The sequence below is a fragment of the Pochonia chlamydosporia genome (assembly GCF_001653235.2).
Source record: "Pochonia chlamydosporia 170 chromosome Unknown PCv3seq00011, whole genome shotgun sequence".
NCBI lineage: Eukaryota > Fungi > Ascomycota > Sordariomycetes > Hypocreales > Clavicipitaceae > Pochonia > Pochonia chlamydosporia.
This window is the reverse complement of record NW_019154046.1, coordinates 450,252-475,308: the sequence shown is the minus strand read 5'-3', so window position 1 is coordinate 475,308 and position 25,057 is coordinate 450,252. Positions and strand designations below refer to the sequence as shown.

Genomic DNA, 25,057 nt, shown 5'->3' with positions numbered 1-25,057 from the left:
GCTTTTGAGCGCGTTCAGGAAATGCTGCAGTTCGAGCATCTTTGAGGAGGAACAAGCTAGCCTTATATAGTTGTTCAGCTGTTCCCTCGAGACAATATGGTCACCGTATACGCGGTTTGACTTGAATCCCATGTTAGCCAGCGTGTTTCTCGGGCTTATACTCAAACAACAGATCTTCTGCAAGCCACATCACCATAAAGGTTACATTAAAGCATGGATAAACTCATGATCTATTCATGCAACTTTAACCCTCCTTGGGGTGAAATAATTTCAGACTGCCCTGCTCACTGCGAAGCTTCCCATTCGGGGTGGGTTTGCTACGGGTTATCAAGACACCACTCTCCTTATGTTGTTTAGCGTAAAATGAAATGGGCTCATTTCATGCTTCTAATCCGCAATTGAAAGCGCTATGCCTGCGATTCCAGTTGATACATGTAGGTTGATTCGGTACATCGGTTGCGGCATAGGCACAAGCTGTCTGCATACTCTATTGGTTGCATGCATATCACTTGTCACGGTACCACAGCAACTTTGAAGTCAAAACTTGTTATTGTTTTTGTGTGTACCGGCAGACACGGGCCATCCAGACAAGATGCGGGCTGCTTCTGGACGTAGATATAAGCACAGTGGGCTGTGCTTTCCAAGCCCGATTGCAATTTTATTTACTATGTATAAATTTAACTGAAGTGCGCATGTACTGGTATCACTTTTTGGAACCCTTGTTTAATGGGGTTACATCCAACTCACTTTCCGTGCGTAACGGTGCTGCCTTCTTTTCGTCACCCTTATGAACCTCATGGTCTCGTTGAGGGTTTCTGCCGAGAGAATGGTTCTCGGTGCCCGCTGGGACAGTTGTTGCGTCGTGTGTTTTTTGAACGTCCAAAAACGAAGTGTCGGCAATTACAGTTGGTAAGGGGCCAACGTCTACCTGTTCCTGTCGATCGCTCGCATGCTTGTTATATCTGAAAAGTCAAAAGAGGTCCTTTAGTAGTTCAAAGACTTAGTACATACTTGTATACTGGGTATATTCTTCCGATATTAGTGCTATTAAACACGTGACAAGTTGTGTGGTCGCCTGGATGATGGACGATGGTACACGAGATATGAACTTGTTTGAGCTAAGAAAACAGGAGACAAAGAATACGCCTTTGAGACGGAGTAGTGTGGGCACCAATATTTATACTGTAGACTGCCATCAGTTTTAGCACTCACTACTTGGACAATCTCTTGTCTATCTCTTGTCGTGGTTCATAGACAAAAACGCGTAAACCTTTTTAAAAAGTCCGTTTTGGGGTGGATGTTTTGCGAACTCGACAACGAGGCGGAAAACGGCAATACCTTTTGCATTGGCATGGTCGTTCGTCAAAGGAGGACACATGGCTGAATGAGGATCTTTTGAGCCCACAACTCATGGGTAGAATCGAGGAAACTGGATTGAGCGTTTGTCACATTTGAGATTTTAATCCCTGTTTTCTTTCATTATAGTTAATGCCCCCTTTGATAGAAAGGCGACATATTCATCTTAATCGACTGCGAATCCAGCACTGCCACTTGCTATAAGCTATAATGCACTCGTCTGACCCAAAGCAATTATAGTAATCATTCATCCAACCATTTACCTTAATGCCGTTTATATTTGAAGCCGTGCGGCACCGAAAGCGTAAAAACAAACCTGTGGGAGAGGGCAGGCGTAATTCAACTTCTTCGAAGCTGAAGTGACCGAACGCACGCCATAAAGGTGACAATTTCCTGGCAGACCCTTCCAAAGAGTGCCCATTCTTGATGCTGTTCTCCTCTACTTGGTCAGTTCGACTCTTACCTAGTTCATCGACGTCTGTATTGTGCAACCGAGAAGCGACAATTGCTTACAAAAGTGAAACACCCCTTATTGCGAGACTTCCTTAATTATCTCGCAACCTATACGTTGTTTTAGCCTTGGATCCTCAAAGGCCAATTTCCATTGACACCATATATAACATTGGCCTCTGTCACGAAGATATAAGAGGCGTTGGGAGGGTGGTGATCAGGGGAAGCACTACGGGTTTTGATGGGTATTTGGATTGGTTGAGGCTAATGGAGAGTACTGATGATATTGCTATATGTGTACTTAAATAAGACGATTTGAGTCGAGGAAACAATGCCACGCTACTCTTAAAGGCATGGCCATTGCTGGGATAACTACGCGATGCTCGAGTTGTGGATGTATCATAGCAAGTGACGCAGCATAGTGAGTGGACAAACAAAATCAGAGCCACCCAACCTCAACACTTCAGTCCTAGTTTCCTCCGGGAAAAAAAAAATGTCATATACAAGTAAAGAGCAGCAACTAATTGCAACCACGAATAAGTTGCGCGTACCTATAGGTAGTCGCCTTCAGCACGTAGAAATGTTAACGATGGAATAGACAAGTGTAGAAACCGCAGGGGTTACCTGATTCTTTCCAGCATTCATATACCGTGCCTACGGACGTGGTGTTAGCGGGAGACTTCAATCGGCACGGGCCGTGCCACTAGGTATATATAGAGCCTCTGTATGAGAGATGTCAGCCAGAATTGAATAGAAGTAAGTTCAATCGCAATAGTTGGGAAAGACGTTTGATGGCATGGTCGACAATCTCCTCCTAGTTGCATTGGTATACATCAAATAATATAAAACCCGTAAACAGGCACATTCATCTGTCGGCATAAAGACATAGTACTTGTGTGACAGCCCATTTACCAGGGGATATCGGGTTTAGGCTCGACATTGGGCGGTACCGCGTAGTGGCGGTCGAACTCGTTAGGAAGTCCAGAGCTGGTTATACCAGAACCTCCAAGGGTTGGGATGACGACGACGGACTGATCTACCGGACCCGAGATGGTGAAACAACCCCTTGCAACCTTTTTTGACCCTGGGTAGTATTTAACATTACACCTGACGGCCTACCCCATATGTACAGCCCTTGCCTGTCCTCTCTTTGTGTATCACCTAGGGCAGTCTACAGTCCTTAAGATAGCATTAGCAGCTGGTATGAGTCTGTGCTTGTCTGAAGCTCATTGTCCCGTTGCCGCCTGCTGGGCAATGGGATAAGGCAAGACATCAGGGGCACCATATGATCTGCTGCCTGGTGTCGCTGACCACTTTCAGTTGAACTATCTTGGGCTGAGACTGAATAGCTGCAGCCCGCTTGAGGTGTTTTGGCCGAGGCGAGCCGAACTACACCATACAGCTCATCATCGTTTTGCGCAATTACGTCACCCATATGGCCGCGGTTGTCACTGAGGCTATGAATCTGATCGCACCGGTTTATTGACTCGGCACTGCGATTCTGAGGCTGCGAAGGTTGGTTGAGGTTGGTCGCGGACGGAAAACGTGGCTGGCAAGAAGATTCTGCACATTGCTGTTGTAGTACTTCATCAATTAAAGACAAGATAGGGGCGGACTGCGCTGAGGTACACTGGGAGGCCGTCGAGACGATACAGGGTCTTCGTATAGAAGTGGGAAACACCGGGTTTCCATCATCATTATTTTGCTGTATTGCCGGAGACTTCAACTCGGCTAGTGAAAATCCCGGAGCCCTCGAGAGCGCCTGGAAGGAAAAAGCATTTGTTTTGTCACATACGGATGGCTCTGCGGATAAAAAATGTGTCGTTTTCAAATATGATTTATTCTACATACGACGCCGACTACAAGAACATTGCCGCAGTCCCGTCGTAAAACAGATATAACTGGGCTGAAAAAGTGACTATTGGAAGCGCCAATGTATCTTGCATCCCGTTTCATGCAATTGCGGATGTCTCTCGCGGCTGTAGTCCATTCCTCGTTGCAACTGGGGTTACAGGGTTTCGTCTAGCGGGATTAATGCCATACGTCAACCAGGCTAGAATACCGTCTTCAAGGCGGTTGCCTATCAACTTATACTGGACAAATGGGCTACCACCTTGCCATAAGTCTTGTTGCAGAATGAAATCTTGACTGTTCAGTGTAAGCGGATTATGGTTTTGAGAGTAAGGTGGGCGACGCTTAACAGAGTTTATAAGACGCTGGTCAAAATACATCTGGCCGCGTAAGCTGCGGTAGTGTCAATAATCGTGCCGTTGGGGTACGGTTGTGCATTTGGATGCAGCATGACATGAATGTGAATTGTGCGCCGAACGTAGTGGCCGGGGAAGGTTGTAGAAAAGTTTACGACCCCGTCATTGTCCGTCTTCTGAATCCCCCGAAGAAAAGTTTTGCGTGAGTTGCCTGGATCTGATGGCCCGCTGCCATTTTCTGGATTGATTACACTGCCATAAGCTCCGGTAGCATTGGCCTCTAAATAATACATTTTGTGAGTGGGTTGCCATGACGTTCCCAACCGAGCAAATCGAGGCCGGCACTTACGCCAGACGTCAACATATTTACCAGCAACCGGTCTGCATGTGGCTGCATCAATAAATTGAACATCAATCTCCATCGGAATGCCTTTTTGGTTCTCGACAATGTCAGACCTGATGCTCTCCCCAGCGACATCTATTATCTTAGGTTAGTATTGCATTGACAATAGGAACATGTCTAGACGTGCAGTATGGCCCAACCATTTCCTCTGGAGCTAGGACACAGGACGCAGTCGACAGAAAGACAATAGCATGATCTTCCTCAATGGCGTACCGGCCATTGGAATCCTTCTCATGCTGTCTATCAAACAATTCACGCCTCTCCCTCAATAATTGAGTTGTGTGTAACCTCCGCTGTATACTTCGCTCCATGACACCGGCAGCTTGAAGATCTGCAGCACAATGGTCCAGGTTGGCTATGTGATTCTGGAGAAACTCTCCGCGGGCGAGCAACTCCGCTTCGTAGTCTTCGCCTGGGTGACATGCTACGAAGCCACATGCGAGAAGAGTAGTTAGCGGTACCGAAACATACATCATAAAACTGCGAAGGATTCGAGAATAGTCTTATGCTAACTATGTGTCATCATACACTGGGTGGGAGCTGCTCGGTGCGATGTATTTATATGTTTAGCTCGCATAACTTCACGTTGTCTTTCATTGGACCCTCTGCCAACCAATGTAACATGCAAAAAGACCATAATGACTAGGTTTGTAAGAATTCTCCCCAAAGTGTAGCAGGCGATATTAAGCCTTGTTTATCGCGACAGTACACGAAGCTGGCGCCTTACATGCACAGCATTAAGGGATCTCGGAATGCATTGAGGTCCCAATTGCCCACCATGCCTTCTCGGAGTAATACCAAGCGCAGCAACAAGACAACATTAGCTGCTCGGTTGTAAATGCCATGGATGTGTGGGCTTATTGGCTCATGACTACAATTGCGTCATTTTGTCAATGCTTGTCCTGTATCACAATAATTTATGCCTCTCGCGAGCCTGGAGATCGTATGATCTTGAAAAGTGTGACTACATCTTTTCCAAGCCATTAAAGGTAAAAGCTGGACAGTGCATCAATCTGTGGGCGTCTTCAGCCACTCCCATAGATGTACTCATTTATAGTGACAGCTTGGTCCAATGAGCCCTCCTTGTGCTATAATCCAAGCTTGCAAGCACCTCAACCTTATATATATGTGTATTGAAGTGCCGCAACTCCTTGGAGAAAATAGCTGAATAAACTCAGCTTTGGACTTTGTTAAGGCGTAATTGGAAGTCGTAAATGTCTCAACTCATTGGCATTTTTGCTGGCGCAGTCGTGCTGTTGCACAGTTGTCTTGCTGTGGATGCCGATAAGTGCACGGCAATGCGACCGAATATCATTTTCGTATTTACCGATGACCAGGACTTACATCTCGGGTCTTTGGATTACATGAGTTCCGTGAAGAATGAGCTTGCTGCGAAGGGGACGACTTTCTCGAACCATTTCGCAACTGTATCGCAATGCTGCCCTAGTAGAGCATCACTGCTTCGAGGACAACATGCTCATAATACCAACAATACTTTTGTTTCCGCGCCGGGGTAAGTGGCTCATTATTGAGTAACGATACTAGCCTAAGCATTCAACATCAAAAGAGTCTAGTTAACAATGAGAGTAGTGGCAATTATGCAAAGTGGCTCGCATCCGGCGAGAATAACGATTATCTGCCTATGTGGCTCAGCAAGGCTGGATATCGCACTGAGTGTAACATCATCCAGCTACCCCGTTTAATATTTTGTGCTAATGTTCAAATATAGACATTGGAAAGTTTCTGAACGGCTACAATTCCGCTCTTTATATGAACCAGCCTAAGGGCTGGGATATTGCAGACATCTTGGTTCGTGGTTACCCCAATGTCGAGTACTTGGATCTTGACATCTTTAACCCTATTCTGGATTTTAGGTCGACCCTTGGACTTATCAATACAATACCCCTGTTTTTTCACAAAATGGACGGATTCCTATTCTTTATCGCGGCTATCATCAAACCGATGTGATTCGCGCAAAGACGTGAGTTTTTCTACTCGCACAGCACATTACGAGATTTTAACACATTTTAGTATGTCACGACTGGAATATCTCACTGACAAACAAGACAAACCCTTCTATCTCACTATTGCCCCCGTTTCACCGCATGTTGAAATTCGTGGCCTACCTGTGCCATTGGCCAGACACGCCAAGGGCTTTCCAAATGCCACTGCACCACAGGGAAGGAACTTCAATCCTTCTGATGCCCTTACTGCCCAGAAGCCATCATGGCTGAAAGATCTTCCTCTCATGAAAGATACTGATATTTCACGCGCCAACGACCACTTCCGACACCGAATTCGAGCCTTGCAAGGTGTTGATGAAATTGTGCAAGATGTTGTTGACTTTCTGGATAGGAAGAAGCTTCTCAATAATACGTATAGTAAGTTCCCAACTCACCAAAGACCTGGTAAAAAAAGAAAGCAGCTCAATTGTTTCAGTTATTTACTCTTCGGACAATGGTTATCATCTGGGCCAGCACCGGGTAAATGCTGGGAAGACGCTTCCATATATTGAAGATTCCAATCTGCCTTTTATCGTCCGAGGACCGAATGTTCCTGCTGGCAAATCGTCTCGTTTACCTGGAACACATATTGATCTGGCGCCAACGTTTCTCGATATTGCTTGTCTGGAAAAAAAGCAGTATCCTGTATATCTGGATGGCCGTAGCCTTTTGAACAATTGGCACTATCCGACTCAGCCAACTGACGACTCCAACACATGCGACATTATCAATATCGAGTTCTGGGGCAAGGGTGAAATTGAAGCACGTGGCAAGAATGGTAGTGACAAGAACAGTTACAAAACTTTGCGCGTCGTCAGCGAGAAGAACTCCTGGCTCTACTCCAAATGGTGCACCGGCGACCGGGAATTATACAACACACAGGCAAGATACCAGCTATCATTAGCGAAACGAGTGGCTGCTAATCGATGATTCCACAGACTGATCCGTTTGAACTTCAAAACCTGGCGCTGAATGTCAAGAACGGCAGTGACATTAATCGGCTGATTCAACGCTTGGATGCGATTTTGCTAGTAACTAAGTCCTGCAATCAAGATACCTGCCGCAATCCGTGGACTATCTTACAGAGCAACTGTCAAGAGGACGACAGTTGCACACATTCTGGTGCTGTGCTGAACAGTCTAGATGCGGCAATGGACTCGAAGTATGACAAGTTCTTCGCCGCGCTACCAAAAGTACAGTTTAAAGAGTGCCTCAGTATACAAGACGTCTCCAACGAACATCCATTCTTGCCCGCAGCATCCTCAGCTCTGCAAATATCTCATCGAACATCAACAGATCATTACAAATCTCCCGCCTATCCAGGCAAGAAAGTTCCGCCAAACGAAGTACGCCAAGGTACCGCTGACCAACGACACGCAATGGTCCAGGAGATGGAGAAGAAATCCCGCAAGCTAACTCCTGCAGAGTTAGGAGAATTTTGAGACAATAGAGGCGACGTTAGGTATCTACATTTAACTTCGCTGTCGAAGCGGCCGTTTTAAATACTCGACCAACCTAACAAAAGCAGACTTGAATACATGAGACTCAAGACATCTTCCAAGGGAGAACTGATGGATAGAACCAAAGGCGTTTCTGTGGAAACAAAAATTGAACCAATATGTTATAGAGAGCTTCGACAATTATTGAACGCATAACAAGTGAAAAATCTTGTATCCTTCCAGTGTAAGGCTGGCGGCACCCAAGCAAATATTTGACGAACCTTCCGGCATGTGCGGAACCCACCTCCATATATTCACATCTGCACATAAGCCAGTTAAAGGCTTTGTTGGGCTCGACACAATCTCTCAAGGATACGTAATAGGCTTAACTAGCTTCCTAAGTAAGTAAAGACAATCCAAAGGTGTACGTACACATATACCAATGGATCCCGAGAAATATTGCGCTCCAAGTCTCGTGCATGGGGATATCTATATAGATAATGGCTGTGGGCTTTAAGAGACCATCCGTGACTTCCAGCCCTGCCACTACCCACGTGTTTGTCATTCGATATCGATTTACTTCCTCGCATGCCCTAAGTGAAGCAACAGGCTCAGCAGTTGACGCAGGTGGTAGGCTGACCGACCTATCCCTCAGCGCATGTTAGAACGAAAGCTTTATCTTCCTGCTAAACTGTGATGTCAATGCCAGCTGCGACGGTCAGATAAAGCTTGACTCTAAAGTAGCTATCCTGTGAAGGTAAGGTCAAGACAAATGGTGTATCCACTGACCAATTTTACATTCTGTACGAATCTTTGTCGCAGTATCAGGTTACTCGCAATGGTCGCTACAAAATGATACTGATACTACCCAACGAGCTGTTGCTGTCTGTTGCGGAATTCCTGGAATCCGAAACTGATGTCGACTCATTTACTCGGACAAACCAACGTCTATATGAACCATTGGATCCATTTCTTTATCATTAAAACGCTTTGAAACATGCTACGCTATGCCTTGGCTTGGGCCGTATGCCAGGCCCAGACCTCTTCGGCTGCTAAGGCAATAAAATACGGCGCTGATGTCAACATGAATGTTCAAGACCTCAAACTCCCATGCAAGCTGATGCACATTGCCGCGAAACGTGGTTTCGAAAACATAGTTGCTGTCCTTCTCACTGCCGAGGCAATCGACCCAAACTTACCAGATAACCATGGGAATACCGCTTTGCACTGTGCTGTCAGGGAAGCCCAATACGGCATGGTCAAACTGATTCTGGAGTCAAGCAAGGTTGATGTGAATAAAAAGGATAGGCTTGGCATGACCCGCTCTTGCGGGCCGTACACACCGGTCAGATAGACGTGGTGAGACTTCACTTATCATCGACGAAGGTAAATGCTAACCTTTGTGATCACCGAGGTCGTACACCACTGTGCTATGCCGCAATGGCGGGCAGCATGCCGATTGTGAGGCACTTATTGGGCATCAGTGGATTACATTTGAAGGCAAGAGATCATGATGGTCCAAGCGCTATCTCATTTGCCGCTGCAGAAGGACAGTATGAAGTGGTAGCGCTGCTTCTGGGCGGCCATAAACTTCATGCAAACTTGACATGTTACAAGGGCACAACAGCCGTTTGTTGGGCACTTAGGAACGGACGCACTACTGCTGTCAAGTTGATTTAATTTTAGATTGGACTAGGGCAAAACAATATTTAAAGGCACCTTGAGATCGACGAGTCGAGAATGCCGAACGTATCGCACGCCGAATGACAACTTTGTTCAAATACAGTTGGAAACAGACCCAAAAACCGTCCAACATTCAGAGCCGGAAGAGGGTCAGCGATCTAGAAGAGAAATAAGTAAAGGCCTAATCGACAAAAGCGACGCGCCGTTGGTAATACCTCTGTGCTGCTTTTTAGTTTTAACAGGCCGAAACTCACCACCCGTCACAATAGTTGCTTTTGGGGTGACTGATGGCCGAGAACACAATATAAGCTTCATATTCCAACACAGCCTTACCTTACTGTGATGTCATCTAGGCTAGTTGACGGTGGTTGGCAAAATGACGCCATGTTCGGCTCTATAGACTACGCAATATGTGTAAGAGCGTGAGAAAATGGCTCCTCAACCAAGGATACTGACTTAAAGCATCATTGATGTGGGTCGCGTTAAGTTGCTTCTTGAGAATCATGGAGTTGATGTAAATTCACTGTGGCAAATCCGGCGATTGTTTCGCAGCTACGGATATCTTTCCGCAAGTCTCTGACAACGCTACGAGTACCCGGATTAAATCCGTTGCGCTTGAATCCAGCCGTGGTGCACTCACCGCACAAGGAGGCACCCGTAATTACAAAAGCCAAAGTGTGTCACTATAACTACCAGACATGGTATCAGGCCTGTCAAGGAACAAAAGTGACGAGGCGGAACCAACCAGTGTAAGAGAAAGTGTGGGGCTCCTGGCGTTATGTACCAAATTTATCGAACTGTAAATGGCTTTCTGTCCAGGCCCTCTAGGGACTTCCCTCTGGGCAAAATAAAATCCGTATCCATATTACATTTTGCCACACCACTCCCCGCCTTTGCCTTCTGGGTGTTGCAGGGCCTGAGCCAACGCCGGACGTTCGGACGGTGCCCATTTACTACCACAGAGGCAGTTCTATCCGAACAGAAGCGCCTACCCAACGGACCAACCTATCCAGTATGCCTCTGGCCTTCATCCTTTGCAGCAGCAGCTCTTGAGCCACACTGCGGCAACATAGTCCAGGCACGGAACAATGGTCGGAACGACAGCCCTATCACGTAGCGCTCACCATGCATGCAAGTAACCGAAGTGATCACCAGAAGGAGTCTGACTAGAATTCTTCAAAAGAAATGGCAACTAGACGAAACACATTCACCTTGCTTTGATTGGCTAATCTGCTGGAAAACATGACACATGCAATAGCATTTCTCATGAAACCTATAAAAAGATAGCATCAATGTATTTATAAACAATCCTTGTATTATTTAATCTCCTAGGCAATCCTGTCTATCGTGTTCTCATTACATGTCCTGTTCTCAGCTAGTGCGTTGGTAGAAAGGTGCATAATCCAACACTTTATAGGCACAACAAAAGAGGAAGGGCCATTGCCACAGCTGCCAAGAAAGACGGCATATGAAGCATACCAGCATGGCTGGCACTGGTACCTTTAGTCTGGGTAGGCGCCTGGGTACCTGCAGCCGTAACACCACCAGCATTGGTAGGGCTAGGGTTATTGCCCGTAGCCAGAGGAGTAGTCGCCTCAGCAGAGGGAGTGAATCCAGGACGTGTTACAGTAGGCGAAGCACCATTGCCCGACGTCAACACATAGGAAGACTGAGGTGTTACGTCGGGAGCAGGCGAGGAGATGTCGCCACCGCCGTTGCCGCCGGTTCCCCCAGGAGAACAGTTGAGGCCGGCATTGATGCAGGTGTATCCTGTATTGCAGTATCGTCCATTTCCGCAACAGACAGCTCCCTTAGGCATGCATTTATTGTTGCAGGGTGTTTCGGTTGACAGGCACTGGCCGTTTCCATCGCCTCCGGTGCCGCCGGAACATCCGCCGTTACCATCACACTTGGTGCCGGCTTTACAAAAGGTTCCATCGTTACAGCAATCTCCGCCAATAGGCATACACTTGTTTTGACAGGGTGCGTATCCTGTATCGCATGTCGGACCTCCGGTAGGACCGTTAGTGCAGATTTTGCCAAGTTGACAGCAACCGCCCAGCTTATCATCGCAGAAGGTACCAAGCTTACACCAGCCGGCTGAGCCGCAACATTGCCCAGTGACAGGTATACAGCCGTCTTGACAAGCCTTTTGGTTAAGTGGACAAGAGGCTCGCTTTGCGAACATAAAAAGCGTTTCAGCTTTAGGAAAGAGTTGGCGGGCAGAAACACCGCCTATAGCCTGCTTGGGCAAGACTTGTTCGGCCGCAGCCAGTTGGGCAATGTATAAGATGAAAAGAGAATAGAGTTGCATCTTTAAATTCGGCCGTAAATATCGCTTAAATATAATGTTATTGAGTGAATAGAAGGCGGGGAGAAGCAGTCAATCAACCAGCAGTGTAGATAGAGGGTATATGTCGGACGGTCACGCAGCATGTTGGTTGCAGATGGCGGAGCAGCATATCATTTTATAATGCATTTCGCAAGGACGTTGGAGCCTCAAGGTGGCTTGCATTGGATAGAACTAAAAACCTTCCGCACAAGGCAAAGCTGCGGGCTGACAACCAAGCTGCTGGTAAACTCGGTATGGCGTTTCCCAAAAATATGGTTATTCATAGCTTGATGGCAGGTGAACTTCAACACCGACAGCCTATCTCGTCCCCCTGCCCCGAAATGGCGCGCGATAGTCCGAGATGGATAGTAACGAAGAGAAATTACTCGCTCCAGCAGACCATAGCTTTGCATTAGCGTCACTAGCCGGCTGTCGATACGGGGTAAACAGGGCTTGGGGCTCTGGCGCAGCACAAGGCTGGAGCAAGTGTGGCTTCTGGAGGCCCAATGTCCACCGCTCTGCTAAACAAGACTGAAATCCGGGCCAACCTATCAAGGGGCTGAACGGCATTCGCCCCAACGCCTCAAAGCTTCAATATTCTCTCTTTGCGGGAAGTGCCGCACCTTGTGGAACTGAGATTGGTCTGGTGAAAACGAGGTCCACAGCTCGAGTTTGTGGGATGGCTTGGTTGCTGAGGTTCTGGGCACTAAGAACTGACGAGTCAGACCAGCGTCAGGAAAGACATTTTGGGCTTTGGCGGCCTAGTTGTGAATCAGCCAGCCCCCCAAAACAGGCCCAAAGAAACCCGTGCTGACACATGAACATGTGTTCGTCAATGATGCTTCTTTTTGGGGGAAAATTTGTTCATGGTGCAAGGTTCACAATATAAGTCACAGTAAGTTATAGCAATATCAAGCCGTCGACGCTATCCAAAGCTACCCTCTGCCCGCTTTGGCCAATTCCTCACCATTGCGCATTGACATTGTAGGAAAAATTATAGTTAGCGACTCATCACACAGGTGCTAGAGCCAGGCTTCATATGTGGTTGGCAGCATTGAAGGCAACTTCAGCAGTTGGTCAGGGAGGAGGGACGTGTCAAGGGTTTTGTCGATTGCATTGACTTTGGCTGCGCCCGCCCGTTTGCCGGCGGTGTCCCCGCATGAGCAGGTGAGGCAGAAGCCGGCTTCATGCGGTGCAAATTAAAATGCGGAAGGTCAATGAGTGGCTGGGAGATGAACGGGTTTTTGCCTCTCGAGTATCTATATCGTCTTTTATGCCTGCAAACCCGCGGCAATGCTCTGCTTGAGCGCGGCCAAGAGTGCAGGTGACACAAAAACGACATTTATCGTTGACTAGACGCGATTGCGTGCCTTTGGTGGCCGTGGCATTTCATTTGACCCTAAACGCGTGCGTACAAGGCGCTCCGAGATATGTCAGCACAGCCACAACAAAGCTGCAAAATATACTCCTGATTTCAACCAGATTTCGAGGCAAATTGGTTCTGGCATGGCTGTTGGTCGCCTCGGCGGTAAGTTTCGCATCTTTCATCTACCAGCAAGCGCCTAACAGAGTACAGCCTGCGGAATGAACACCTTACATATTCATCCAAGCTCTACAGAGCTCCAGGGTGTAGTCGAAGGACGACTATTACGGAAATGAATCCAGAAAATGGTTTCCTTGATGAAAAGGGGAATCGCAGAGTCATTACAAATGTTATCGAGTCATTTCAGTTGACACCATTCTATCAAGGCTCTATACACACCCAGTCAGAGCAAAGTCTTTATTATAAGTATACGGTATAGAGTGTGAGACATATCGCCGTGACAGTTCAACAATCTTCTTGCACGCGAAGTGACCGCTCAGGTTGAGGTAGGGTACAACAAATGTTCCCAAAAGTATCCTACTTCGAGGCCTAAAATGAACTTTCACGTATCCAAAAGGAAAGGAAGCTATTTTGACGCCATTTGTTGCTCTACAGTACTTCTAGGGTCCAAAATCCGCCACCCGTACCCGCGACTTCAAGTTTTGGCGTTCGTGGCAGACAGAAGATGTAACTCAATGGAGTAGCGAGCATTCAAGGATATGTTTATTTGTTTATCAGAGTAGCGTTTCGGTAACCAGATTGGGTTGAGTACAAGCTGGCTCGTTAACGACAGCGACACCTCTAGAAGATACGGTGTTTGATGACAGGTCAAAGCTAGTTAATGTAAGCGAGATCTGCGATAAGACGGTCCATTTTACATGCTGGACTCCCAGGGAGAGATTAAGTTCAACGGCACGTTAACTACCGAAAATTGGTTCGCCCAAAACTTACAGCGGAGCAACTTGAAGAAAGGAAGGAGCAATAGAGGGAGGCTCCACTCGCAGCAGCGACGGCAGGCTGCGGTCCAGAAGATACAAACACAGCTTTTCAACGGAACAGCCCAAACGCCAACATTCGCATTATTGAAACAGAGGTTACCAACCTCATTCGCACTTCTAGTACAGTTGCCAATACAGCGCTACAACTTCAAACTTCTGCACGGACCAATCTCCCTTGGACGTACGGCACACACCAAGCTATCCGAGATATAAGATGCGTTGGGCTACTGTAGCCGTGAGAAGAAACTTGCACTTCTCCACGAAACTGGATCACGGCTTTTCAACAAACACGCGGCAACGGTCCGTCCCCCACACGGGGTAAATCCCCGATATTTTCCTTGGCAAAAAGCTCAGGGTAATGGACTCTGAAGCAAAGGGACCACGGCTCACGCGGTGACAGGAGAACAGGCTTCTACTCTAGCGTCCGGGCGGATGCCAGCCATTTAATATGTGGATAGCTCATTGGGCAGTACAGGCGAGTCATGTTGGCATCCCCGCCGGCAATGCAGATGCGTGGCTTGACAAATTTACCAGTAGATACCGGGGATATCGCAAGTGTCTCTGCCAAGCGGTAAGGGAATCTATCGACCGGGATGGGATATTGGCGAGAGCCTTGAGTGTCTGGACTTGTCATGTCGATGAGGGGCTTGCATGTATTAATTAAAGGAGCCATCGCCCTGCTTTTACTATGTACTGTAAAGTGATGTTTTCTAATTTCACAGGCTCTATGCTCCGTACTGCGTCTCTATCTATATTCCCAAACATTGCAGTAAAACAATAAGCATATCATGGGAAAATCACCAGCAGCACAGGACATAGACCCTCACATCAGCGACGCAGACATTGAGACAAAAGCCGCGGCCGTTGAAGTCGTAGAATCATCCTTTACTCCCACCGAAACCAAGCGGTTACTTCGCAAACTCGATTGGACATTACTACCTTTCTTATCATTGCTTTATCTCTTATCATTCCTGGATCGTGCGAATATTGGAAATGCCAAGTTAGCTGGGCTGGAAAGTGATTTGCAAATGACAGGCAAGTATGACTATAACGTACGTACCATTGTTCACGTTCACCATTAGTCTTGATATATTTCGCTGATGGCGTAGATTGTCGTTTCCATCTTCTATCCGCTCTACGTGGCGGTCGAAATCCCATCGAACCTTGCCATGAAGAGGTTCAGACCGTCCGTCTGGATTCCCAGCATCATGGTCGTCTGGGGAGGAATAAGCATAGTTATGGGTGTTGTCAAGACTTTCCCTGGTTTACTGGCGGCACGAGCGGCGCTAGGCTTAGCAGAGGGCGGATTATTTCCCGGCATTGCATACTTGTATGTACACTACGGTTGCGTGAAACAAGGACTTAGTACTGACGGTTGGTGCAGCATTAGTTTGTGGTATCGCAGACACGAATGCGCTCTCCGCGTGGCCATCTTCTTCTCTGCTGCAACGGCAGCTGGCGCATTCGGCGGTCTTTTGGCCCGTGGTATAATGGAGATGAAAGGACTTGGTGGTCTCAATGGGTGGGCGTGGATCTTTATCATCGAGGGTATCATTACCGTCGTTATCGGTACGATGCTCTCTTCCTATCAACTTCTCTCCTCCTCTAACATTTGGCTTGAAAATATACTAATTATTTAGCAATTATGGCCTACTTTGTACTGCATGATTACCCCTCCACCGCCAAATTCCTCGCACCTGACGAGAAAGCGGAAGTTGTTCGCCGCCTCAAACAAGACCAGCCTGTGCTTTCGGACCAATTTAAGCGGCAATTTATCATAGATGCCCTCAAGGAGTGGAAGATTTACGTTCAGATGATCATCTTCTTTAGTCTTGTTACCCCTCTTTATAGTGTGTCGATTTTCCTGCCCACTATTATTAAGAGTCTGGGGTATGCAAACGAGAATGCGCAGCTAATGAGTGCGCCGCCCTACATTGCGGCTTGTTTGTGTACCTTGTTCGCGGGGTATTGGTCTGACAAGCAGGGCCATAGAGGCGTCTATATCGTCTTCTTTTGTGCTATTGGGTGAGTTGTCCTTGACATATTGTCTGTTATGAGTCTTCTGCGAGTTGAGAGGGTGGTGGGTTAACTGTTTAGCGCTGTGGGATTCGCGATACTGGCTGCCGTTCAGAGCAATGGTGCCAAGTATTTCGCCTGTTTCCTCGTGGCGGTCGGAACGTATCCAAACGTTCCGCTGACCGTGGCGTGGAATAGCAATAACATTGGCGGCTCGGTGAAGCGTGGTGTGGGCATTGCCATGGTTGTTGGGTCCGTAAGTTTAATGCGGCCGCCCTCATTCCAACAGCCACCGGAAATGCATGTATGGAAGCTAACTTGTTCTAGGGAAACTTGGGAGGTGCCGTATCAGGCTTCATGTTCCGCAAGGACGATGCGCCCCGGTATCTCTCTGCCTATCTTACCCTCGTCGGCATGATGACCCTCACCAGCGCTTGCTCCGCCTTTCTAACATGGTATCTACGGAAGGAGAACGCAAGTCGGGATGCGGAGTACAAGGCACCAGATGAGTACACGATTGAGGAGAAGATGCAAGAGAGTGACAAGGGGGACAATGCTACGTTTTTTAGATATACTGTGTAGACATTGGGTAAAGCATTGAAAAGGTGGCCACTGAGCTTTGTCCTGCGACCCTGCGAGGAGATTTCCCATTTGTTTGCTGCTGTCTAGAATAGGATTCAGGCGGTGAATTGATATGGTAAGTTTTGTAGTTCAAGTGAAGCTGGGACCTTGAACTGTTGGTGAGACAAGTGACCACAACATATTGAGGAGCGGGAAATTGGCAGGATGGACTTGGCAGGATGTATCATCATCCTCAGCGCCCTAAATGACTACATATTGAAAAGCCCCGTATGTGTAGCCGAAGGTGATTGGCTCGTTAGGACATGTCTAATTGTGAGTAACCTGTTGTGGCAACTTGATGTTCTTGCCAAATTGATAGGTAGAAGTGCCCTAAGCCAAAGGAAGCGTCCATATCAGGTAAATTAGCGCGTAGTTATCACGATAGACCCCATGTCTTTTTGAATTCCGATGCATTTAAAAGTGCGTATACATTAGCTTAGATTATTTTGCACAGGATAGCCTGCAGATAGTCATTACCCCGGCATACTGTATAGCCTCTCTCTATAAATCTTCCATCCACTCACAGCCTCATCGTCCAAGGCGCCCGTCCACTCGCCTTTGCCTTCCCATCGCCACCAAAACATAGAAACAGCCTTCATCCGAAGGGCGTCTCCCTTCTTTACGCCCCACTGCGGCATATCCGCTCCCGCAACGGCCTCACACTCAAACTCGCCGACTACGAATTCGGGGGTATATCCGGTTGCCTCAGATTGGAGGATGCGGAACGTCGGCATGGCGAGGTAGATTTTTGCATAGTGGTCGCGTACGGCGTCCCAGCCAGAGACGGCGACACCATTCACTAATAACAATTAGCAAAAACGCAAGACATAATCACAATCCAAAGTCAGGGTTAGTGCACCCTTGTCTGTAAATGTGGTATCGGCAGCCTGCCATTTCATGAGCGCATCCACGTCGCGCGCCTCCGACGCTTCCTTCAGCCGTGCGTTGCGGACGTGGATAAGATGCTGAATATTTTCCTGCGTGGCCATTTCAACAATCTGATCAAGTCAAAGTTGCTGGGTACTTGGCTAGCTGCGACGCGGCATCTTATACCCCGAGTCTCAGCTCGTATTCATCGGTTACGCCACATATCAGCGTCCAATCACCAAGCTAAAAGCGGCGGTGCAAAGCGTCGAGATTCCGGCTTTATAACAGAGAAAGAGGGATCCTCCCTGCAGCCAACAACCAACACGCGGCGGAGACGGGTAGCAATCGTGCATAATCACTGTAACAAAAAAAAAGAGCGCTGAAAACAAAGTTGAGCCCCTTGTTCAGCGTTTTGCCTTCAACCTTGTCTCTCAGAACCAACCCAGCTTCCCAACTCCAGAATCGTCGTTGATGTACGCAACACATATTCTGGGCAGCTATCAGTGTCCAACATGTCGGTACCAACAACCACGAGCGCTGAGGACATTGCCTTAACGATTAACCTCGGCCCTCTCACGACGACATTCACACCCGCAGAGAAATGCGCCTCTCTCACCCTTACGTTACTCGCCGTAACGCCATCTGAATACGGGTGGGACCGAGGGTACCGATGTTCACCTGCGGCATATCTTGCCATGCCGGAGTGTTATCCTACCCGATATGCTATGGTTAACAATAATATAGAGGGAGTGGTGGGGACGGATTCTGTACAGCCTGTCTTTTCGCCTGGATCAGTTTGTCCTTCAGGCTATGAAACGCGCTGTTTCATGATCCGTACTGATCCACCACTTACCTGTGCTACCGTAAATGGCAACGCCGTGCCAATATCGAAATGGACAAAGCTACGCCAAGGAGAGACTGCTATAGGTTGCTGCCCGAGATATGTGTACTTGTGGCCAATTATTAAGCTTAGGGCGGCCCTACACTAGTTATTTCTGTATACGTCTGTCGTCGTGCATTGGGAGCCCAAACAACCAATATGTTATCACTTAGTGGCTTCATCTGCGGCAAAGAACCGTACAGTTGCACGTCATACCCTTCCACCGGCGAGACGATATCGGCAGACTTCTATCACAACTGCTGCGTAACAGGCACAAGGACTAGACCCTAGTCTTAATTTAACGTCCGTGGTTAAGATTATGTACATAAGCGACAGCAGAAGCAAGCATTATTACGGACAGGCACACTACTATGCAGTAACCTATCATGGGTCACAGTGAAGGCACCGGTACGAGCTGTTGTGGCTGACAGCCTGAACCTTTGCAAATCACGACGTCTTTGGACTCTCTTCCTCATGCTGCGGCGATGTATTCGGTCGAAGAATCATGTGCTGATGTACGAAATTTCAACATCCAAGTCGTGTATCGTGGGTTTGATTTGATGTCAATCGATCACTAGACAGGTTATATTCACCATTTAACGAGTATTCTGGTCCTGTACCATCCAATCTGCCCCCCTGTGCTTACGCCATTGTTCTTGCTCACGACAAGGTGGAACAGAGCAATGTTGCGTCACAGTTGAACCTGTCTGGTCTAGTGCTATCCGCCCCTCTACACATGTGATCAAATACCTTAATCACCAACCTTCCACGACCGTCACTCTCAAATGCATACCGCACAGGGGCTTCGCGGTCACCGCGGTTTGGAACTTGAGATTCCTCTCATCCATCAGCGTCTCATCCTCCAGGTTAAACTCAAACCTGCCTACCCACGCTGCTAGCAGGCATGCGAGCTCCGCCTTGGCAAAGACGGACCCGATGCAGCTCCGAGGCCCGTGGAGGAAGGTCATGAAAGCGTAGTTGCCATTGGCACCACCACTCGCTGACAAGAGCCATCGCTCGGGCTTAAACTCACCCGCGTCTGGGCCCCAGAGCCTGGGGTCGACGTTGGTGGCCCAGGGTGCCAGCGTGATACGTGTTCCTTTTGGGATGAACTGTCCCTGTATCGTGGTATCGCAGGCTGCTTCGCGTACGGTTTGTGGGACAGGACTGTAAGTACGAAGAACTTCGCTGCAGACGGCCTTGAGGTACGACATGCCGTCGACTTCGACGCTGGAAATGTCCAAACCAACCTCGATAGGCTGCAATCTTTCACGGATCTCCTTACGAAGCCTCCTTTGTACCTCAGGGTATCTTGACAGCTGATACACGGCCCAGGTCAGCGCCGATGCCGTCGTGCCGTAGCCGGCAGCCAGAAAAGTCATGACCTGATCCACGAGCTGCTCATCTGTGAAATGCCCGCTCTCGAGTGCCACAGACACGATGTCCAGGCTCGTCCTCTCCTTACCGGAGGATTCCCTCTTCTTTTCCTGAATCAAATCGCAACATGTGTTGCGAATCGTCTGCGTAGCCTTATCAATGTCTTTGTTTCGCTTCAGTGGCAGTGATTTCAATATCCACCCAGGCAAGAACATCCCTAACACCAGTAGCGTCTTGCTTTGGTGCGAAGGCTTCGAGAGAAATGTATACGTTAAAGCCAACGGGCTATTCTGATCCTGGATAGCACCAAAATCGATTCCCGTGCTGGCCAAACCTATGATGTCCAACGTGCATCTTGACGCCCACGAGTTGACTTCCAAGACGGCGGAATCACGACTGCAGGCGGCTGTCATGGCATGTATGACCTCGTAGGCCTTCCTCCAAAACATCGGATATAGGGTCTTGACGTGCCGGGAGTGAAACGCCGGCATAAGGTTCTTGCGCTGCGCTTTATGCTCGTCGCCCTCGGCAAGCAGGATGCCAGAACCAAGAGTGCGGCCAAGGATCGTTCTCAAGGCAGCGGGTTTTGGGAAGTCATAGGTTTTGCTGACTAGTACTTCTTTCAGCGCCGATGGCGAACAGACGAGGACACGTTCTCGGTTGAAAAAGAAAAAGTAGCGGATCAAGCCGTCATGTTCCATCTCGGTGATCCTTCAACGCTTGTTAGCGCCATTGCTCTACTTCCAGGCAATGAACTTGACTAACCATTCTCTCATCGGTGCCGCAGGTAGGCCACTTGTCAGCTTTCGGCCATGTCCCAGGAGCCAGTGACTGCCAGTCCCTTGAGGTAGATGGCGTAGTGGTGATGTAAAGTGCGGCCTCACGAATGTTGACCATATTCCCCATACCATGAACTGTGAGATCCACAGCATAGCAATCACTTCGGCAATGCGCTTCTTTGGCCACTCATTAAACGCTACTATGAGCAGGGCGCAGGTGGTAAGTAATGCAAGAGTAGCATGCCGCCAGACAAGTCGGAGAGGACCCATGGGGAAGCACTGTACCCTTGGGCGTTGGGTCGGTCAATCATGTAGGCAGATAGGACCTGGACCAGGAGAGAAGAGTTGATCCAAGCCTTCCGATGAGTACCTGTTATATCAATTCCGTCCAAAAACACAAGCCCAGTCCACCAGTAACGAGACGGGCAACACTATTGACTCGTAGGTGGAATGCCTACTCTGTTAGATCCGCAGTATAACGAACGAAACGGGTAGCTCACAGGAGCGTTGTAGGTGTCTAGAGCTACATGTCCTTGGCAAGGATGCGGATATGATTTCTTTCGGGGTTTATCAGCGACGCTCAGATCGGGGGGATGCGGCAAGACGGGTTCGCCCTGGTGCCTAAACATTTATCGAAGTATGCAGCACGCGATGTTACAGTACAGTAAACCCCACCCTGTATGATGAACCCTCATCGGATCGTGGCCGGGGAGCAATCAGGGCCTCCAATGCCGGCGCCAACATACATCACATTCTGGATGCTACGCGCGGACATGTCAGCAGAGGCAGTGCCGACCCCTGGCTTGTGCCCCTGAATACTTTTGACGTGACATCCAACATGGATCCATGCTATGCCACCTAGTTTTAGCGCCGGTAGCTAGGGTGAAAAGTCAATGTCAAGTGGTGTATGGCCTGACTTGAATAACTGCTGCCTGCGCCGGGCCGCCTCGCTGCCACACAGAGATTGACGTAGAGAAGCTTTCCAAGTTGCATGTGCCGTCTGGTGCCCTCAACTCCATCCAAGCCTCTCCCGTTCCCCCGCACCCACCGTTGACCAGTCACTGTCACGGCACATGCATCCACGTGGGGACGGCGTAACCCACACACGGCGACTGAAACCAGGGGCGCGTACGGAGAACGTACAGATGGTGTTTCTCCTTATCGACCTGTCCAAACCCCCAGGCTAACAACCTGAAGTAGCTGAACTGAGACAGAGGAACCGAACCGCCAATACCACAAGCAGGCTTTCGTCGTGCCTCTCCCTCGTCATGCTGCGGATAGCGGGCGGAGGGGAGAGTGTCTTCATCCTGTGCCCCCATGGTGGTGACTGTGATCTGACATGCGTGGCGTCTACCGACATGTCATGCCCCTGCTTAATTCTGCTACCCCTAGTTCAATTATATGCAGCTCTTGCACACACTGGCTGGCGAGACGGCTATCCCAATCATTGAGCAGCCAGGCAGTACACGAATATCGACATCGACTGCCACCGTGGCTCAGAGTGTACCCTACCAGACCCCTTAGCCTGCAGCGCCATACGCCCGAGGTTCAGCAGCTCTCACTTGTTCACCTGACAGACGATGCCACAGCACACTCCATGCAAAAATTTGGAGCGTGTGTGGAGTCGCGAAACCTCCATCGACAGCAAGGGAGCGGACGAGGCTGAGCCTGCTTGCCCCCCGAACGTCAGTCGAGTGAGATACAGGACACTAAATCTTCGGCTAAATGCTACGTGTGGTTTCAAAACTCGCCTAACCCGCGAGAAGCCTAGATAGAGCTGTTATGCTCTGTTACCTTGCAGGTGGCTTGCCGCCGGACACTTGCTACCCAAGTGCTAGAAGTAGCTTCCATAGAGGACATGGATAATACGAGATGGCAAACCACAAGATTGATGACTTGGTTGGCTGCCTCGCATTTCTAATAGTTGAATATTTAGCTTGTTCGTTCTCCTGAGCTACTCCTACGCCACTTCGCTGGATATCATCCGGCTCTTGCTTCTCAATGCTTGGCCACGCTCCTTCGTCATGGTTTACTTTGGCTACCCTTCTGGAGCTTGCCCGAGGTGTAAGACGAGGAAGATTAGAGTAGGTTATGACCCCCATTTGAGAGTCGCCTGGGTTATGACTTACTCGTCGCATCCGGCTTCAGTGTGATCAGCAACGGCCAGGTTGTGGCCAGTGTGCGAAGTATCGAATGCGATGCCCGGGTTACAAGGACGCGCAGATGTCAAACCTCCTAGAAAAGACTCAACAAACAAAAAGGCAGCTTAGGCAGGCCCACCGAGATATCGCGCGGAAGGGGGACAAGAAATCCAGGTCGTCAAACAATTCCACCCCGTTACCAACGCGCTGGGCCAACACAGTTTCGATGTGTCGGTGGCCCCAGGTACCAATTGCGGAGCGTGCATCGTGTCACTTTATTTCCAATTACGTCCTGTGTGCGCGAAGAAATGGGCTACGAGGTTTTCTCGAATTTGTCATGCCTCTCGTCAAGGAAAAGCAGCCACTCCCGCATTTTAAGCACGCTTTCCAAGCATGCGCGTTGGCATCTCTCAACAACAGGGTGGCGACCGGAAACGAATTGGATAGACAGGCTCTTGGTAGCTACACAAAAGCTTTAGCTGCTACCTTTCATGCTACTCGCGACCCGACCATGGTCAAGCACGACGCCACCTTGGCGTCTGTTCTCTTACTGAGCCTGTTCGAGACCATGACAGCTAGGCCACGGAGCTCAATGGCTTGGGGATTACATGTTGACGGCGCTGTTCAACTTGTCAAAGAAAGAGGCCCGGAGCAACTGCGATCAAAATCCGGTCTAGACTTGTTCATTGCGGCCCGAACCCAAATGGTAAGTTCTTCCATAGCCCGCCTCCATATTGTACTCGGCGAAGACAGACCTGATAACGTCTCCCCGACTATATGTAGATAATTCATGCACTCAGCACCGGCAAGGCACCCGATTTGAGCGTCGACTGGTGGGTCGATGGCTCCGTCCGGGCTGAACACGCTCTCCGGTGCCAGGAGCTCAGCATTCGCATAGCGAAAGTGAAAGCCGCGGCCAATCGGCTGATCGCCATGGATCGTTCCACAGAGAATACAGAGTTGACATGGGAACTGATCAAACATTGCCAAATCCTGGATCAAGAACTTGTCAAATGGTCCAAGTCTGTGCCCGAAACCTTTACCTGGAAGACCGCGATGTGGGAACACAACATCCCTCCAGGCGGATATATGAAAGCCGAGGTGTACCCTGGCCGCGTTGATACATACCAAGATTTCTGGGCGGCCAGTGTGTGGAACTTGATGCGTTGCTCGCGTATCACGCTGACTTCCGTCATTGTTCGGTGTGTTGCCAGGGTCAGCTGGCCGTGGGATTATCGGACGACTCCAGAGTACGCCACTGCCTCCAAGGTCTGGGCCGAGGCCATCTCTGATATCAACGCCTCTGTTCCGTATCTTCTTGGTTGGTTTTGCAAACGGAAGGACCTCCTCCAAGGCAAACATCTCCCCAGTTTTTGGTGCGGAGAAGACAACACGGAGAAAGCCTTGCCTGGCTACTTTTTGATTTGGCCCTTGTCTTGTATCCAAGCACAAAACTACCTGACCGACTCGCAGCGTGCGTGGGTCAAGGGCCGTCTCGAGCACATTGCAACACACCTAGGTGTCAGAAGTGCGAGCATATATCAGGTACTTACTTGACTTGCCAGCTCTGTGTGTCCACCCATCTCTCTGAGTTGCCCGCTAATAAACTTCAGCAGAATATTCAGCCTCAACGACAGCCACCACCTGCTGAGGCAGCTTAATGTGCTATTCTGAAAGTGATAGTGTCATTTCCAGCCCTAAGGTATGCCGGCGAATCTACGTCAAATGTGGATGATATGTTGACGTGGATAGATTCAGATCTACTTTCTCCAGGGAAGGCCCTTGTTGGTCACACACCTATCTAGCTACAGACTAGGGGGGTTGAAAGGCGTGCATATATGCAGAGATTGCTGGGAATTTTGCCCAGCGGCTTACCGGATTGCTTGCACAAGTGAACATTCTTTGTTCATAGTAGGCGATTGACTGCGGTGATGATGAAATATCTCCGGATCCGCCAACCGATCCTTGCGAGTACGAGAACAGACTATTGATACTAGCCATTATCGATCATTCAGTTCCATTCCAATTATTTTAACGAAAGACAGCCCATTTTATTTCGGGGTATTTTTCATAAATACTTGTAATTCACGAAGTAATAAACGACGCGGCGGTGAGACGATTCTAATTGGATTGGAGAGCTTG

General features: G+C 48.8%; 7 protein-coding genes across 7 annotated transcripts; 3 read left to right on the top strand and 4 right to left on the bottom strand.

Moving 5' to 3' along the window:
- Window positions 1-5,714: 5,714 nt before the first annotated feature.
- Window positions 5,715-7,349, top strand: VFPPC_14777 (arylsulfatase; the record flags this gene model as incomplete). The annotated part of the gene is made up of 6 exons (XM_018292545.2): window positions 5,715-5,929; window positions 6,007-6,092; window positions 6,146-6,225; window positions 6,291-6,397; window positions 6,448-6,797; window positions 6,856-7,349. The coding sequence occupies 6 exons, from the start codon at window positions 5,715-5,717 to the stop codon at window positions 7,347-7,349; spliced, it is 1,332 nt and encodes a 443-aa protein (XP_018137486.2).
- A 3,603-nt stretch (window positions 7,350-10,952) lies between these two features.
- VFPPC_14776 (hypothetical protein) lies at window positions 10,953-11,507 on the bottom strand (the record flags this gene model as incomplete). The annotated part of the gene is made up of 1 exon (XM_018292544.1): window positions 10,953-11,507. One exon carries the CDS (start codon window positions 11,505-11,507, stop codon window positions 10,953-10,955), a length of 555 nt encoding a protein of 184 aa, XP_018137484.1.
- Window positions 11,508-15,022: 3,515 nt separating this feature from the next.
- On the top strand, window positions 15,023-16,832 carry VFPPC_14775 (high-affinity nicotinic acid transporter; the record flags this gene model as incomplete). The annotated part of the gene is made up of 6 exons (XM_018292543.1): window positions 15,023-15,286; window positions 15,344-15,564; window positions 15,619-15,803; window positions 15,875-16,259; window positions 16,332-16,506; window positions 16,578-16,832. 6 exons carry the CDS (start codon window positions 15,023-15,025, stop codon window positions 16,830-16,832), a joined length of 1,485 nt encoding a protein of 494 aa, XP_018137483.1.
- A 512-nt stretch (window positions 16,833-17,344) lies between these two features.
- On the bottom strand, window positions 17,345-17,860 carry VFPPC_10516 (snoaL-like domain-containing protein; the record flags this gene model as incomplete). Its single annotated transcript, XM_018288875.1, has 2 exons — window positions 17,345-17,670; window positions 17,731-17,860. 2 exons carry the CDS (start codon window positions 17,858-17,860, stop codon window positions 17,345-17,347), a joined length of 456 nt encoding a protein of 151 aa, XP_018137482.1.
- A 296-nt stretch (window positions 17,861-18,156) lies between these two features.
- On the bottom strand, window positions 18,157-18,435 carry VFPPC_16879 (hypothetical protein; the record flags this gene model as incomplete). The annotated part of the gene is made up of 1 exon (XM_018294632.1): window positions 18,157-18,435. One exon carries the CDS (start codon window positions 18,433-18,435, stop codon window positions 18,157-18,159), a length of 279 nt encoding a protein of 92 aa, XP_018137481.1.
- Window positions 18,436-19,373: 938 nt separating this feature from the next.
- Window positions 19,374-21,044, bottom strand: VFPPC_10515 (cytochrome P450 97B3; the record flags this gene model as incomplete). Its single annotated transcript, XM_018288874.1, has 2 exons — window positions 19,374-20,706; window positions 20,761-21,044. The coding sequence occupies 2 exons, from the start codon at window positions 21,042-21,044 to the stop codon at window positions 19,374-19,376; spliced, it is 1,617 nt and encodes a 538-aa protein (XP_018137480.1).
- A 2,208-nt stretch (window positions 21,045-23,252) lies between these two features.
- On the top strand, window positions 23,253-24,576 carry VFPPC_10514 (negative acting factor; the record flags this gene model as incomplete). The annotated part of the gene is made up of 3 exons (XM_018288873.1): window positions 23,253-23,621; window positions 23,699-24,460; window positions 24,532-24,576. 3 exons carry the CDS (start codon window positions 23,253-23,255, stop codon window positions 24,574-24,576), a joined length of 1,176 nt encoding a protein of 391 aa, XP_018137479.1.
- Between the last annotated feature and the right edge of the window lie 481 nt (window positions 24,577-25,057).